This window comes from Scyliorhinus canicula, chromosome 3 (assembly GCF_902713615.1).
Source record: "Scyliorhinus canicula chromosome 3, sScyCan1.1, whole genome shotgun sequence".
Taxonomy (NCBI): Eukaryota; Metazoa; Chordata; class Chondrichthyes; order Carcharhiniformes; family Scyliorhinidae; genus Scyliorhinus; species Scyliorhinus canicula.
Genome location: NC_052148.1, coordinates 238,233,053 through 238,250,526, shown reverse-complemented (window position 1 = coordinate 238,250,526; position 17,474 = coordinate 238,233,053). Strand labels below are relative to the sequence as shown.

General features: G+C 43.6%; 1 protein-coding gene and 1 non-coding gene across 2 annotated transcripts in view; one reads left to right on the top strand and one right to left on the bottom strand.

Moving 5' to 3' along the window:
- Positions 1-3,020: 3,020 nt before the first annotated feature.
- pgrmc2 (progesterone receptor membrane component 2) overlaps positions 3,021-17,474 on the bottom strand; it is a 67,149-nt gene continuing 52,695 nt past the window's right edge. Inside the window, exons 2-3 of the mRNA XM_038792427.1 lie at positions 15,883-16,038; positions 3,021-7,121 (exon numbers count right to left, since the gene is read on the bottom strand). Coding sequence (XP_038648355.1) covers positions 7,024-7,121; positions 15,883-16,038 — 254 coding nt within the window. The 3' untranslated portion in view covers positions 3,021-7,023. The remainder of the gene's footprint in view (positions 7,122-15,882; positions 16,039-17,474) is intronic.
- Positions 15,046-15,117, top strand: trnag-ucc. Its single transcript has one exon. It is a non-coding gene; the product is annotated as a tRNA-Gly (tRNA).

Sequence of the window (17,474 nt, the reverse complement as noted above, 5' to 3'; positions counted from 1 at the left end):
GACAGTGATCCAAGCCGGAATCGAACCTGGGACCCTAGCGCTGTGAAGCGATTGTGCTATCCACAATGCTACCATGCTGCCCAGTTGAGCTTGAGGAGCTGGTTAAAGGAATAGGGAACATGCAGTCGGGGTAGGCGCCAGGGCCGGATGAGTTCCCGGTTGAATTTTACAAGGCGTATGCAGACCTGCTGGGCCATCTGTTGATTAGGACCTTCAACGAGGCGAGGGAGGGGGGCTTTGCCCCTGACGATGTCTTGGACGCTGATCTCCTTGATTCTTAAGCGAGACAAGGATCCCCTGCAGTGTGAGTCATACAGGCCGATCTCACTCCTGAATGTGGACGCCAAGTTGTTGGCAAAGATCTTAGCCACGAGGATAGAGAATTGTGTGCCGCAGGTTATCCGCGAGGATCAAACGGGGTTTGTGAAGGGGAGGCAGCTGAACACTAATATACGGAGGCTTTTGAATGTTATTATGATGCCGGCGGTAGAAGGGGAGGCGGAGATAGTGGTGCCGCTAGATGCGGAGAAGGCCTTTGATAGGGTCGAGTGAGGGTACTTGTGGAGGTGCTGGAAAGGTTTGGGGAGGGGTTTGTCAGTTGGGTGAGGCTGTTGTATGAGGCCCTGATGGGGAGTGTGGCCACGAATAAGAGGAGGTCGGAGTATTTTCGAGTGACGGGTGTCCCCTGTCCCTCCTACTTTCTGAGCTGGCAATTGAACCCCTGGCTATGGCGTTGAGGGAGTCGGGGGATTGGAGGGGGCTGGTCCGGGGGGAGGAGCACCGAGTGTCGCTCTATGCGGACGACCTATTGTTGTATGTGGTGGACCCGGTGGGGGGAATGCCGGTGGTGATGGAGATTCTCTGGGAATTTCTCAGGGTATAAGCTTAACTTTGGGAAAAGCGAGCTGTTTGTGGTACACCCGGGAGACCAGGAAGAGGGGATTGGGAGGCTCCCACTGAAAAGGGCGGAGAGGAGCTTCAGGTACTTGGGGGTTCAGGTGGCCAGGAGCTGGGGGGGCCTTGCATAAGCTGAACCTCAAGGCTGGTGGAGCAAATGGAGGAGGAGTTTAAGAGCTGGGACATGCTGCCGCTGTCTTTGGCGGGTAGGGTACAGTCAGTCAAGATGACGGTGCTCCCGAGGTTTCTGTTCCTGTTCCAGTGCCTCCCCATCCTTATCCCGAAGGCCTTTTTCAGGCGGGTTAACAGGAGCATTACGGGGTGTGTGGGCACACGGGACTCCAAGGGTGAGACGGGTGTTCTTGGAGCGGGGCAGGGATGGGGGGGGGGGGGGGGGGCTGGCATTGCCCAACCTCTGTGGGTATTATTGGGCTGCCAACGCAGTGATGGTGCATAAATGGGTAATGGAGGGGGCAGCATGGAACAGGATGGAGATGGCATCCTGTGTGGGCACGAGTCTGGAAGCGCTGGTAATGGCGCCGCTGCCGCTCCCTCCAACGAGGTATACCATGAGCCCGGTGGTGGCAGCTACCCTCAAGATTTGGGGGCAATGGAGGCGGCACAGGGGGAGGTGGGGGCCTCGATACGGGGGAACCACCGGATTGTTCCGGGGAGAATTGATGGCAGGTTCCTGAGTTGGCACAGGGCAGGTGTCAGGAGGCTGGGGGACCTGTTCATAGACGGGAAGTTTGCGAGCCTGGGTGAGCTGGAGGGGAAGTTTGGGCTCCCCCGGGGAAAACCTTTAGGTACATGCAAGTACGGGCGTTTGTCAGGTTCCCTCTGCTGCCACCGCGTGGGGTTCAGGACAGGGTGCTCTCGGGGGTCTGGGTTGGAGAGGGGAGGATCTCGGAAGCGTACCTGGTGAGGCAGGAGGTAGACGAGGCCTCGGTGGAGGAGCTGAAAGATAAATGGGAGGAGGAGCTGGGTGAGGAGATTGAGGAGGGGACGTGGGCGGATGCCCTAGAAAGGGTGAACGCCTCCTCCTCTTGATAAGGTGCTGCATAGGGCTCATATGACCTGGACGAGGATGAGACTTTTTTTGGGAGCGAGGACATGTCCACATGTTCTGGGCATGCCCGGCGCTGGGGGAATTTTGGAAGGGGGTGGCAAGGACGGTAACGAGGGTGGTAGGATCCAGGGTCAATCCAGGCTGGGGACTCGCAATATTTGGGGTTGCAGTGGAGCCGGGAGTGCAGGAGGCGAAAGAGGCCGGTGTTCTGGCCTTTGCGACCCTAGTAGCCCGGCGGAGGATTCTTTTTCAGTGGAAGGATGCGAGGCCCCCAAGCGTGGAGGCCTGGGTCAACGATATGGCGGGGTTTATTAAATTGGAGAGGGTGAAATTTGCCCTAAGAGGGTCAGTGCAGGGGTTTTTCAGGAGATGGCAACCATTCTTAGATCTCCTGGCAGAACGGTAAAAACAAAAGGTCAGCAGCAGCAACCCGGGGCGGGGGGCTGTCTCTTTGTTTTTCTTTTGGGTTGAATATATCTGTTTTTTTGCCAACGACGGGCGTTAATTTATTGTTTTTCTTTTGTATATACGGGGGGGGGGGGGGGGGGGGGGGGGGGGGTGTGTTCTTTCTGTTCTTAGAATTTTCTGTTATTGTTTTCTTTTTTGTGAAAGTGAAAATTTGAATAAAAATTATCTTTACAAATAGTAAATGTCCTATGATTCTATTTAAAACCTTGAGCACGAGGGACACTAAAAAACAACTTTGAGATGGTCCCATAGAAAATTGAAGTAACTTTTGCATATTTCATACCACTGTTCGATTATACATACAAGAATTACTATCTATTGTATAACAAAAAAAATTGCATCAAACATAGCCTGGAATATTCATCTTTAAATAAACATTGAAAACAACTTTGCAAAGAAAATATTGGTAATTTTAAGATAATTCACAGTTGTTCTCAACCACAGCATTGAAACTAAAACTACTTTGATGCAGTGCCAGTTACTCCTGTATAATTATGTTTAAAGGATATAATTGTAGAATTCAAAAGAACATGGGGAGAAAATTACCACTGAACTTGTTTGAAGTGAAAATATGATACTAAAAAAATGTTAGCAAAAAGTTTATTCCATATATATATTATGCAAAATCATTCAGGTCAACTCAAAAGAAACATTTCCATTGGCTATTTAATTAGCCAATGAGAGATACCAAGCCAATCCTTACACACATGCAACTGATGACTAAACTGAAAATGACTTGCAGAAGTCCAGGAATTGCGACAATCAAATTCTGTGACAATTGCTTCAGTTTAGCTTGAATCATTCAAAGCCAGATGTTAGTGTTTGAATTTTAATAAACGGCTCTTTTTAAGCAACAGATGGCACTTACACTGAATCAGTCCTAATCTAATGGCATTCTTCAGAATCAATGTTTGTGTCAACTTTCAAACGGTACATTTCATATCAACTTTTTCTATTAATGTCACTGGAAAACAATGGACGTGCAAGAAAAACGCAGTATACCATTTAGACTGACAATGACAAAGGGTTGTTAAAGTCAGTGAAAAATCAGGTCAGTCAAGAAATCACAAGAAGTTGTGGAAGACGATGAAGAATCCATTGTCCATTTTGCTTAAATGTTAATTCAGTCAATGTTGCAAAATTCAGATTTTTTGTTTTCTCAGTACAGTAGTTCATCGATGAGATTAGGTTTGCTAGAATACACAGTGCAGCTCAAACATTTCCTGCATACCAAAACCATAAAAGATAAAGTAAAATTATGCCTTTAGGTCCAAGACATGAATGCGTTACAAAAAACACCAAGGGTCAAGGTAGCTCCTTAGGAATGGTCACCTAGATGATAGAACAATGCTTTTAAAAATCTATTTTTGAAGTTACAATTAGTGATCGTACCTGTAACAAGAATATTACATATTTAAAAGCCGCAACGGTAGAGACTAGTATTAGAGACTAGTTTTAGAATATCACAAATACATTTATGACGCCTAATGACAGGAATTAAAAAAATTATACATGAACTTCAGAATCTGTTCTGCGGCCCAAACTGGAAAAGAAAATGTATGGTGGGAAATTTCCACTGAATTTTAGGCAATTGCGAATAGAAAAGACAGGTCAACTTTAATTAATTTGTAGGCATCACCTCACACACAAACGACATCAAAACACAAGCGCTACAAGGTTTCTTACTTCTGCCCAATGATAAAATCATCAATCCAGTGACATGATTAAAATACTATTAAACTCATGGAATTTATGTTTTCTAAAGGGAAACACAAATGGCAAAACCAACACTTATTTCCACTTTCCAACAAAAATCCATAGAACAGAGGCTTGCTGATATTCACAGGACTCCGATCTTACTCCCCTATTAGAATGGATTTTGTCATCTCTCTCAAATAGTACAAAGCTTGAACTGAAACTTATTTGACAGATTCCAACATTGGTAAATATCTAGTCCCTGAAGTCCTACAATTTTTTTTACTGTTCATTATTGGAGCCAGTACCACAATTTACTTTGTTGTAAGTTGAGGTTTTACAAGACTCTTAACTTGTAAAGATACATGTAAACATTTCACAGACCTGCTCGGTTAAATAATTTTCACGTAGAAATGGACAATACTTCCTCATTAGTCAGCAGGTCCCTACCAATTTTAGTCAGATGGATGCAGAAACATTAAGCTCATTACTCTCCTAAAATGTAAGTTACTGAATGAATGGCAACATGTCGAAAAGTGTGTAGCAGAAATATTTGTGAAAGACAACTGATCAAAATATGTTTGATAATAATTTGAAAATTATTTGAAGGCATTCCAAATGTGAAGTAAAGGCATGAGCTGAAAAATCAGCAAGAGCTTTGTCACATATATTGCATTGCTGCATATTGATGCTACAATAACCTCGTTAGACTAATGCATCTAAACAGATTTGTTACGGCTTACAGATGTGATGTTGCCGTTGAATATTATTGTAATTCAAAGTTGAAATGCTCCTATAGGCAGCTTCTGTTCTTTTTCTGGATGTAGTTTACACATTAAAAGAATCTCCAAACATGGCAACATTTATATGTGAATATGGGATTTCCTGGGTTCCCAATAAAATTCAGTGAGCCTATAACTTTAAAACTTCCATCTAAATAGTGCCTTTAACAAAAAAAAATCTCAAGGTGTTTCACAGGAACGTTAAACAAAATTTAACGTTGTGCCACACAAGGACATATTTGGGCAGATAAGTTTTAAAGGAGTGTCTTAAATAAAATAGAGAGCGGCAGAGAGGTTTTGAAAGGCATTAACAAACATGGAGGTTTTCAAAATTAACAGTGTCAGATGAAATGAAAGTTCAGAAACTACGCAATTAAAAGCACTTTTTAAAAAAAATGATGATTGTAGTAGCTACGGATTGATTATTTACAGATCGGACAGAAAAAAGGAATTCACATATCAGTTTTTATAAACATTTGAGTTTACAAACACCTGGGAAGGCTCCCAAAGTTGTTACAGGCGTATCTGGATGACATTATATTGCAAACACAACAGGTTTGTGCTCCTAAACAAATAGCTGGAGAGTGCACTAATTAAAAGCCACAAGCATTTTGATACTCAGCTGCTCTTATACTTGGACTGTATGTCCTTGTTTTGGGATTTAATTGGTTCACATCCATGAAAACAAGTAGATGCAAAATTTAAACACAATGACAATGCTCTACCCAAATTTACAAGTACTATGTTGGGCGACTGCAAGTATTTAAACTGCAACTTCTCATATAAGTAACCTTTGGTAAAGATTTAATACTTCAGCAAATGTAACTCCATTTGTTACTTGTAATTTCTGTTACCTGTTCCATTAACAAAGATTTTCAATATTTTCAAAATAAATCACACAAAATCAGACCAGATTAATAACCAATTGTTTATTGTGCAATATCCATCTGATTCACCATAACCTATAGCTCTGATTCAAGATTTGATACTCTACATGAAAATCAGTCCTGTCTGGTTGTAGTATTTTTCATTAAAACAGTTGCACACATATTTACAAATTTCGCATTGCCTTACCATCCCAATTTCCTTTCCTATTTCACGCAAGCTAAGTAAAGGTACTCTCCTCTCCACAGAATAGAGGAGCTACTCCAAATAAAGAGGAAAAAAATGACAACACTAAATTATACAACACTACATAAATATGGCAGTATCAGTGGTTATGCTAGCTACACAGACATTAGCACGAGTGGACTTTTCCTCCCACTCTACCAATGGCAATATCATACTACAGGCAATGATAAACTGAGGTCTACAAGAAATGTCTGCTTTTCTTCTTTGAACACTATTACAGCATTGACTCAGGTCTGGGGAAATTGATTCACAATATTTCAAGTTGAAGTAGAAAAGTAATCAAAATAAGGCACAATGAATATTACCTACATTTCGATAAACGGAGGGGAACCAGACTTAAGTGTTACATCATTGCAGATAAATATAATTGCGTAACATTCAGTGGGAATAAACCACATAACATTTTGAAACTGAGTCAGCACAATCAGTTAGCAGTACCCCCTCTTTGATTACGATATACTGATTTAGTGCAGTTTTATTGGAAAAAAGCCTTTAAAACCACATTGTGCAGAGAATTCAAAATTAATCTCTGAACCCCAGCTGTCAATAGTGCAAACTACTTACTGTTTTACTGTAAAAGCAAGTTCACTGGTGATTGTTTGTAATGCTGCTGTACATAAAAAATTGCACAAAACAAGGATCCCAAGATAAGGGGGCCTTGTCTTATTACACCCAGTTCAAAGAATCTTGAAACATTAGTGACATCAGATAGCCCATCTCACCTCCACGGGTAAACAAAAGGTCCAACTCCTGGGTGCTTCTTTTTTGCTAACGTGGACGGAACACAACAACTGCAAAACAATGTTGGCAGCATAAACCGGACCATTTTAATTAAAATCTCCACACAAGGGTATTCATCACTTTTTACAAAATATATTTTGCATTCAATCATTTGTAGCTTGTGAAGAAAAAGAAAGCTGCAGAAATCGGAGTAAAGTGGGTTGCAGCACGGAAGGCCCTTGCTTTGGTTGCTGAACAGTTTTAGTCCTGCTTTGAGTGCTCCTTAACATCTTCCTCATCTGTATATTCTGATGGTTCATCCCATGGTTTCAGCAACCGGCCTATGTAGTCATATTTTTCTGCAAATTAAATAACCAAGATTTTAATTCAGTGTTACATCATGCTTTTAAAATAAACCAATTCTTTAGTTTCTTCACAACTTAGAATGCCAACGCGTGCCAGTTTTAATTATTTGCCTGGTGACATAGGTATTTGGCAGCCCCATCTTTTTCACTTGAGTGGACCACTGCAAAATCACGGAAAACAGAATTTGGTAATAGTTACCCAATTGGCAACGCATTTTTATAGAATAATTTTAAAACAGATCAAGAACACTGAATTGTAAAAAAAACATACGCCTGTACTTCCACTCAAAAGTTATATTAATTCCATTTTAAATTAAATCCCTCATTTACAGCAAATTGATGAAAATTATAATTTGATGGAAACTTTAATGAACATCACAAGTCACGCAAATTTTATACCGGCTAATATGAAATATGCAGACATCTGAATATATCACAGAATTGTTATAGTACAGGTGGTCATTTGGCCCATCATATCCATGCTGGCTCTCTGCAAGGGTAACTCCCAAGTCCGCCTCCCCCACCTTTTCCCCATGGCCTCAACTTTTTTCTGTTCAGATGATTATCTAATTCTCTTTCAAGCCCTTATTTGAACCTGTTCCTGTACCTCTTTATAATTGAGCACACTCAATGCATTCCAGATAATAGAATTTACAGTGCAGAAGGAGGCCATTCGGCCCATTGAGTCTGCACCGGCTCTTGGAAAGAGCACCCTACCCAAGGTCAACACCTCCACCCTATCCCCATAACCCAGAAACCCCACCAACACTAAGGGCAATTTTGGACACTAAAAGCAATTTATCATGGCCAATCCACCTAACCTGCACATCTTTGGACTGTGGGAGGAAACCGGAGCACCCGGAGGAAACCCACGCGCACACGGGGAGGATGTGCAGACTCCGCACAGACAGTGACCTAAGCCGGAATCGAACCTGGGACCCTGCAGCTGTGAAGCAATTGTGCTAACCACCATGTTACCGTGCTGCCCAAATCCTAACGACTCACTGTGTAAAAAGATTCTCCTCAGGTCAGTCGGTTTTTTTGCCATCATCTTAAATCGGTGTTCTCACTTTCGATCCTTTCACCAATAGGAACGGTTCCTCCCCATCTACTCTGTCTAGCCCCATCATAATTTTGAACTCCTACCAAATCTCCTCTTATTCAAGGAGAATAGCCCCTAATTCTCCCATCTATTCACAAAACAGAATTTCCTCATCCCTGGAAACACTTCCAATCTTTTCTGCACTCTCTCCAATACCTTTACATCTTCCCAAGTTGTGCTGAGACGTGGACACAATAGTCCAGTTTAGACCGAAACAGTGTTTTAAACAGTATTGTCATAACGTCCTTGCTTTTGTACTCTTATGCCCCTAGTTATAAAGTCCAGGACCCTGCACACTTTATTAAACACTTTCTCACCTGCCCTGGCAACTTCAATGATTTGTACATCAAGATCCCTCTGCTCCTCTACAGGATAAGGTGATTTCAAAAACAGGGGTTGTGGAGGAGGGGGTCTAGGAAATATATAAGGAAAGGGTTCCAAATGGCAGCACAGTAGGTTAACCCTGCTGCCTCACGGCGCCGAGGTCCCAGGTTCGATCCCGGCTCTGGGTCACTGTCCGTGTGGAGTTTGCATATTCTCCCCGTGTTTGTGTGTGTTTCGCCCCCACAACCCAAAGATGTGCAAGGTAGGTGGATTGACCACCCTAAATTGCCCCTGAATTGAAAAAAATGAATTGGGTACTCTAAATTTATTTTAAAAAAGGAAGGGGTTCCAATAGGGGAGGTGAGGAGAAAAGAGCTGGGAGGGGAGCTGGAAGTTGGGTTATGAGAGGAGGCCCTATGGAGAGCGAACACGTCCTTGTCATGTGCCAGGCTTAGCCTGATCCAGTTCAAGGTGGTCCACAGGGCTCATATTTTTTTTAAAAATTGGAAATTTAGAGTAACCAATTCATTTTTTCTAATTAAGGGGAAATTTAGAGTGTTCCATCCACCTACCTTGCACATCTTTGGGGTGTGGGGGCGAAACCCACGCAAACACGGGGAGAATGTGCAAACTCCACACGGACAGTGGCCCAGGATCGAACCTGTTGACCTCGGCACCGTGGGACAGCAGTGCTACCACTGCGCCACCATGCTGCCCCACAGGGCTCATACGACTGTGGCCCGGATGAGAAGGTTTATTGAGGAGGTGGAGGAAAGGTGTGGGCAGTGTGGGGGAAGACCTGCGGATCATGTGCATATGTTTTGGGTGTATCCGAGAGTGAGGAGATTTTGGGATGTCATCTCAGAGGTGCTGGAAGGGAGGGCGACTCAGAGTCCAGAGGTGGCAATATTTGGAGTGCTGGGTGGGGTGGGAAGGGGGTCGTGGCCTGGGGATGGATTCTGTTGGGAAGGAGGGACTCGGAGCCTCCAAAGTCGGGTGTTTGGATTAGCAACATGACAGGGTTTCTTGTGTTAGAGAAAATTAAGTTTGCTTTATTAATTCCGCCGCCAGTCTGGGGAGGACGGCACGGGATTTAAGGGGTTCACTACAGGGGTTCGCTCACCTTTCATCAACGTCGCCAAGGAAAGTTGACCGGCAGCGGGGGGGGGGGGGGGGAAAGAGAGAGAGAGAGAGAGAGCGAGAGCGAGAGCGCGAGCGAGAGCGCGAGAGAGAGCGCGAGAGAGAGCGCGAGAGAGAGCGCGAGAGAGAGCGCGAGAGAGAGCGCGAGAGAGAGCGCGAGAGAGAGCGCGAGAGAGAGCGCGAGAGAGAGCGCGAGAGAGAGCGCGAGAGAGAGCGCGAGAGAGAGCGCGAGAGAGAGCGCGAGAGCGAGAGAGAGAGCGAGAGAGAGAGCGAGAGAGAGAGCGAGAGCGAGAGAGCGAAAGTATGGAAGTGCCGAATAAGGGAAGGAAATCTAATGAAGAGAGAACCGTGGGATGGAGTAGGTACATGGACCATGATAGTTAGGGTTTATGCTTGGGGGGGGTGATGGGTATGATATTGTGGGTTTCTGTGTTTGTTGGATCTCTGTTTAAAATGTTAAAATTAGGACTTCCGGTGACAGCAGGCGGTTGGCAGCCACGCGTTCGGGAATGGCATTGTCCGGGGGGGGGAAGAGAAGAGAGAGAGAGAGAGAGAACACCAGGTCCTAAGGGCAGCAGAGGCAGCAAAAGTCGGGAGACAGCCCAGGGAGGGGAAATGTCGAAGATCAGCAAAAAAACAGCCGTGACAAAAGAGGCTGAAAGTCAGTCGAGGAGTGGGAAGGTCACCGCGGGGTCAGTAAAGAAAATGGAGGTTGGTGCACCAGGGGAGGTCGCACTGCTTATTGCTGAACAAATAACTAAAGTGATGGCCGTGGTAGTCGAGAGGCAGTTTACAAAAGACTTGGAGGCAATGAGGAAGTAGATGGGGGCGGTTTTGAAAACGCTGGCGGAGGAGGTGCGGGAGCAACGTGAGGCACTGAAGGAAGTGGAAGAGACATTACTGCAGCACAGTGATCAACTTACCTCGATGGGAAAGGAGATGCGGAAGGTGATAGAGATCAACAAGGATCTGCGAGGAAAAATGGAAGACCTGGAAAACAGATCCAGGCGATAGAATTTGAGGATTGTGGGGTTGCCCGAAGGAGTGGAAGGACCGAGGCCGACTGAGTATTTTGCCACGATGTTGGTGAAGCTATTGGGGGAGGGGTAGGATCCCTCCCGATATGAACTGGATCGGGCTCATCGGCTGTGGAGGCCTGTACCAAAGGCGAGTGAGCCACCAAGAGTAGTGACTCTGTGCTTCCGTAGGTACAGTGTCAAGGAGAAGGTCCTGTGCTGGGCTAAGCAGAAGCGGGTGGTGCAGTGGGCTGGAGCTGGTATATGTGTAGACCAGGATTTGATGGTGGAGCAGGTGAGGAGGCCGGCTGCCTTCAACTGGGTGAAGAGGGCATTGTATATTAGCAAGGTGCAGTGTGGCATTGTATATCCAGCGAAGCTGAGGGTGACCTACAAGTTCAAGGACTTTTATTTTGGGACAGTGGAAGAGTTTGCGAAGGCAGAAGGACTGTGGCAGAATTGAGAAATGGTCATGTACCGATGTAGCCTCATGACTATTTTTTCTTTTTGTTGTTTCAGTGCATTCTGGTGTATGGGCTATAGGAGCCAACGTTGTATATATTTGGACAAGGGAAGAAATGGGACTTTCAGTCGTAATGAGGGTTCTTTGGGGTGTGGGTGCGTATGCGGGGTTTGTGTGCTAACGGGGATTTCTGGGTTTTTCCTGGGGCCGGGCAAGGGGGAAAGAGACCCGGGGACTCACGCTGGCCGGTTTAAGCAGGCCAGTGAACGGGGGTGAGGTGGGGGGGGCTGCAGCATCAGAGCCTGGCAGAACAGGGTCCGAGGGGTCTAGCCAGGGTGGAAAGTTGGGGGGAAGGTACCAAGGTTTTGGGGGGGGGGGGGTTGTTTTATTTGATGCAAATATTGACAGGTGGGTCCGTTGGTTGGGGTGGTGGGAGGATGGGATCTTGTTGATGTTAAGGGATGTTAACAGATAACTTTGTATCTGTTACCGTTTACTGCTTGTTGGTGGGATGTAAATTTTGAAGGAAAATGTGAAAATGGAGAATAAAAACATTTTAAAAAATGTTAAAATTATAAATGCCGTAATAAAATATTTTCTTTAAAAAAAATCCCTCTAGGGCAGCACGGTGGCCTAGTGGTTAGCACAACCGCCTCACGGCGCTGAGGTCCCAGGTTCGATCCCGGCTCTGGGTCACTGTCAGTGTGGAGTTTGCACGTTCTCCCAGTGTCTGCGTGGGTTTCGCCCCCACAACCCAAAAATGTGCGGAGTAGGTGGATTGGCCACGCTAAATTGCCCCTTAATTGGAAAAAATAATTGGCTAATCTAAATTTTAAAAAAACAAAACAAAAAAAAAATCCCTCTGCCCCTGCACCCCCTTTTATTATTGTTCCTTTTGTCTTTGTTCATTCTTCTTACAAAAATGAATCAATTCACATTTCTCCGCATTAAAGTTAATTTGCCCATCCATTCCACTAACCTGTCTATATCCTCTTGAATGTTTATCACCATCCTCTTCACAATTTGCAATATTTCCAAATTTTGTCACCTGCAAACTTTGAGACGTTGCCCCGCGTCTAGCTCATTAACATTCATCAAGAAAAGCAGCACCTTAACAATGATCCGTGGGTAACCCACTAAATAACTTCCTCTGGTTCAAATAAACAACCAACCATTCACCACTGCTCTGCTCCCCGACATTCAGCCAATTCTGTATCAATGCAGATGCTGTCCCTTTTATTCCATGAGTTCTAACTTTGCTGACAAGCTTGTTATGTGGCACTTTACGCCTTTTGGAAATGCACGTACGCCATATCAACCATATAACTTCCATCAATCCTGTTAGGCTGTTTCTTTTTCTCTCTGCTATCATCACAGCATAGCCAGGGCATTGATGACACTGCTTTAATATGTGCTGCTGGATACTGTTCCAAATCAATGCTCTGCACTAATGCACAAGGGCTGTAGCTTCAAAGGGAATATTAAATACAATAAAGCCAAGGATGTCCTTGATCTGGCTACAAATTATCACAAAATTTCTGCCAATATTGCAATCACAGACTTCCACTGAAATTTCCTGGACAGTTCATTAACATACGCATCACGAAAAAATGTTGGAAATCAGTGTAATCTATATTATGAAAATTGAAGTCTGAAACCATCAAACCATTATTTATTCATATTAGGCATGGCATAAAAAAATACAACTGTGAAAGCTTTTCTTTTCATCTAAAAGATTCTGTTGCCTGCAAGATATACCGCAGAGAAAATGCAGCGCTTTTGAAAAGACAGTACAGGTTTCAGCAGCGAGAAATAAAGTTTTCAATGCTTTGGGTCTTACTTTGCCAAATATAATGCAGGAAACCAGTGTTTGCTCGTCTTATGTAATTTACGCTCAAATTTTCTTGGAAAGACTAGGCACAACACAATTCTTTTGCTTTTGTAGTTGTAAATTACAACGAAATTGCGACCAACACAAAAGAAAATTCGACAACATACAGATCCAAACATGACAGAATTGGTGCATAGCATCTTCCCCGGTGATATCGCCTGAAAACAGTAATTTCACCTATGTCTGCCCATGACACTCAGCATTAGCTCACTGCCACCTGCCTGTATCAAGCGCTCCACGATTTCCAAAATGGTCAGGCTGCTTGTCCGACATCCAGTATTGAATGAATAAATTTCCAACAAAACATTGGTCTCTGCTATAAACTCAGGGTCCCAGTTGGTCCAAAACATTGGTCCCAGATTGAGGCATCAACTACATATCCATTTTATCATAAAGACCTCCTTCTGGACCTCCATAACGTCACTTAACTCCATCCTGCCTCAGCTCTTCTGCTGCCGAAACCCTCATTGATGCCTTTCGTACTTCAGTAACTCCCTCCTGGCTGGTTTCCCACATTTTAATCTCTTCAAAAGAGCTATCCAATTAGTCCCACTTTCCCCATTCCCTTTTGGAAAGTATTATTGAACCTGCTCCGACTTACCTTTCAAGCAGTGCATTCCAGTCATGGCTGTTTGGCCACTGAAGTCTTAAACCTCTATCTTTCTTGAGTGTTCACCTCCTGCTCCCTTAACCCCAATCCCACTGAACTCACCACTCAACCTCCTTTTTTGGCACCATGCCAGCTACCAGTACAAACAGTTTCCATGTCCTCAGGTTGCTTGTCTCTCTTCCAAAATTACCATCACCAACTACTCAAAATCCATACTCATCTCCCTCTTCTTGCAAACTACCTCCCCGTTTCAATTTCATGTTCCTCTTTCAAGTTCTATAACTTGTTATAACATCTCAGATTCGTGCCCAACTTCCTGATAACTGTTTGAACCTCTCCAGGTTTCTGTCATGCAACAGCACTGAAACTGCCCTAAATAAAAGTGATAAATTATATTTTCTGTGTTTATGATCATGATATAGTACCTCTCCTTGACCTTTCTGCAGTCTTTTGACACACTTGACCACATGATCTTCCTCTCACCACTGTCCAGTTCATTGGAGTTTAGAATAATGAGAGGGGATCTCAGAAACTTGCAAAATTCTAACACGATTAGACAGGGTAGATTCAGAAAGAATGTTCCCGATGGTTGGGGAGTCCAGAGTCCATAGTTTGAGGATAAGGAGTAAACCTTTTAGGACTGAGGTGAGGAGAAACTTCTTCACCCAGAGTGGTGAATCTGTGGAATTCATTACCACAGAAGGCCAAAACGTTGGGTAATTTCAAGGAGGAATTAAATGTTGCTCTTGGGGCTAATGGGATCACGGGTTATATATATGGGGGGGGGGGGGGGGGGGCAGGGTATTAAACCCAATGATCTGCCATGATCGTAATGAATGGTGGAGCAGGCTCAAAGGGCTAAATGCTCTTTTCCTGCTTCTATTTCCTATATATGCATGTTTCTATTCCCACCGGGACAATGATTAAACACTGCTCTATCCCTCCATTACTCCTCTTGAGCCCATCATCGCCTCAGGGCTCAGACTGCTTCTCCAGTTTTGAATATCCCAACTTTCCCCCAATTAAACTCTGGGATGACGAAAGTTATCTTTTTTTTAAATTTAGAGTAGCCAATTCATTTTTCCAATTAAGGGGCAATTTAGCATGGCCAATCCACCTACCCTGCACATCTTTGGATTGTGGGGCGAAACCCAAACAAACACAGGGAGAATGTGCAAACTCCATACGGACAGTGACCCAGAGCCGGGATCGAACCTGGGACCTCAGCGCCGTGAGGCAACAGGGCCAACCCACTGTGCTGCCACTGAAAGCCATAATTTATGGCCCTGATACAATCCCCCAGCTGGACCACTTTATCAGGGTGGAGCAGACAGTTTCTAATCATAACCATATGTTTAATCTCAGGAAGTGAGCGCTGGTGGTATAGTGGTGAGCATAGCTGCCTTCCAAGCAGTTGACCCGGGTTCGATTCCTGGCCATCGCAATAAAAAGTTAGTTGGAAACGTTTAATCTCAGGATGGGCTCCTGAACCTGATTTACCTCCATAACCGGGAAATACTACCACCCACATCGATATAATCACCCCTCTGCCTTTACCTCAGCCCATCTGTTTCTGAAATCTTCATCCATACTTTTGGTAACTCCAAGTTAGGTTATTCCAACAAGGTGGCCTCACCAAACCTTCATCTTCTAAATTTCAGTGTACTCATCAATCTGCAGCTCATTCTGCCCATCAATCTGCAGCTCATTCGGTCCTGCTGTCTTCACCTCAGTCCTCACTACCCTATGGCCATCAGTCTCCCAACAGTGGAAATTAAAAACTCTCATCAGTGTTTAAATTCCGAATTATCTCATCCCTTCCAATCTCTGTAACCCCCTCCAGTCAAAGTCTCTTCCCTTGAAATCCTCTCCAAGACTGGCTTTTTGTGCAGTCCTTTGACCTGCTATTTGCAAGTCATGCCTTCTGCCATCTAAGTCCTGCACTCTGAAATTCCCTCCCTAAACCTGTGTGCCTTTTCAGATTTAGGGTCCTCTTTTCCCAAGCTTTCAGAATCCCTCTCTCTTTCTTGAAGCACAAGAATTACATGTAATTTGAATATTATAATTTAGAATGTTACAGTACAAATGAAATGGAAATAGAAATTTTAGACAAAACCCTTGCTATACAACAGTCCCAATACATTCTTCACAATAATTGCATCAATTTCAGCATGTCAAATGCAACCAATGCAAGGTGTCAAATACTTACCCAGAAATTGCATCTCCCATTCTCTAACACTTTCCATTTGTACAGCATTTAAATCAGACAGATCATCAAATTCATCCCTCAGAGCTTCTTTATCAAGACAGAAGGTAGCCAAACCTCTAGAGGCATCTCGGCCAGCAAATATGCCATAGGGACCATCTGTTTAAAAAAAGTTTCAGAAATAGATTAGAAACTCATTGAACTAGCAGCTGACAACTAATATTTGATTTTGTCCCAAGTTTCTATAAATAGTGTTTGACAAAATAAATTAAAGAATGTCTAATAATAAATAACATCTCTCGGCAATTTAACATGAATAAGTTGCTACACATGAAACTACTTGGGAATATAAAAAGGCCATTATGATTAATAGGCTTGTTTCTTTTTAAAATAAACCAACCTCACTCATATGCTTACCAATTAAATCCTTAATTTAATTCCTCAGAAACACAAATTGAACTCACTTTTACAGTCCCTAGATGACCTTCCTGAATATTTCCATCTTTTACTTGATCAGTTAACTAGAAAGTATTAACAAATTGCTATTACTCAATTTAATTGGCATATAGAACACAGAAGGACTAGACCATTGACCCAACTCCTTGTAGGAATGTACTTTCAATTGAGAAAAACAAAGATGAAGGGCCAAAGCCATGACACCAAAATGGCTGAAAGGAATCTAAAAGGGAAATGCTAAAAAGATCAATGCCAGTGTATAGATACTACATTTGGGTTCAAGGCCTGAAAAACAAAAAGATTGAGAATAGGAATTTAATTTTTCTCAAGTCCCAAGAATGCATTTTAGCTTTGGATTGCAGTTGAGAGAGAGAGAGAAGACGAGTTATTTTCCATAGGCCAGACAAACTGCCACAGTAGCAAGCTGTTGCCCTAATATACAAAACATGCTGAACTTGTTCAGTATGCTCACGAAGCAACACTTGAAGCTCAGCATCAAAACAGAACTATTAAAAACAACAAATAAAATAAATCTTGAGGAATGGATGAACATCCAAGTGAGTTCAGAAAATAGAATAGGATATCTAAACAATGCAATGGGAAAAAATCCCCCTGTCGAGAAAGCCTACATGGTTGCAACAGGCTATACCAATGGGATAGTCAGTACATGCTTATGCAGAATCTGCCCAGTTTCCAACATGCATACACAAGCCTTGCGATGTACTTAGTTAACTCGCGGATCATTTTTCCAAGGCTCAATCTATACATAACTGTTTCACAGAAGTGCCTTTACAGTAGATGTGATGAGATCAGAGAAATGGTTGTCGGAGGCCAATCTCAGGCCAGGATTCACTGCAGGCATTTCATCATGAAGCTTTCTCTGCCCAACCATTTTCAGCTGCTTCAACAAGTACCTTCCACACAAGAACTGAAATGGAGCTGTTCAGTTCTATTCGCAAATTCTAAAATAATGAAGCCGCTTATGTCAACCTAGAGGGGGGATTGGTTAACATCTAGGTTTGAGCTGACAAGTGGTCGACAACATTTGTACATTATAAACCAATAGCTAAATTAGAAAGTTATTTTTCTAGATGACGTTAGCGACAGGGGAACAAGGCATTCACTTTCAATTCTATTCC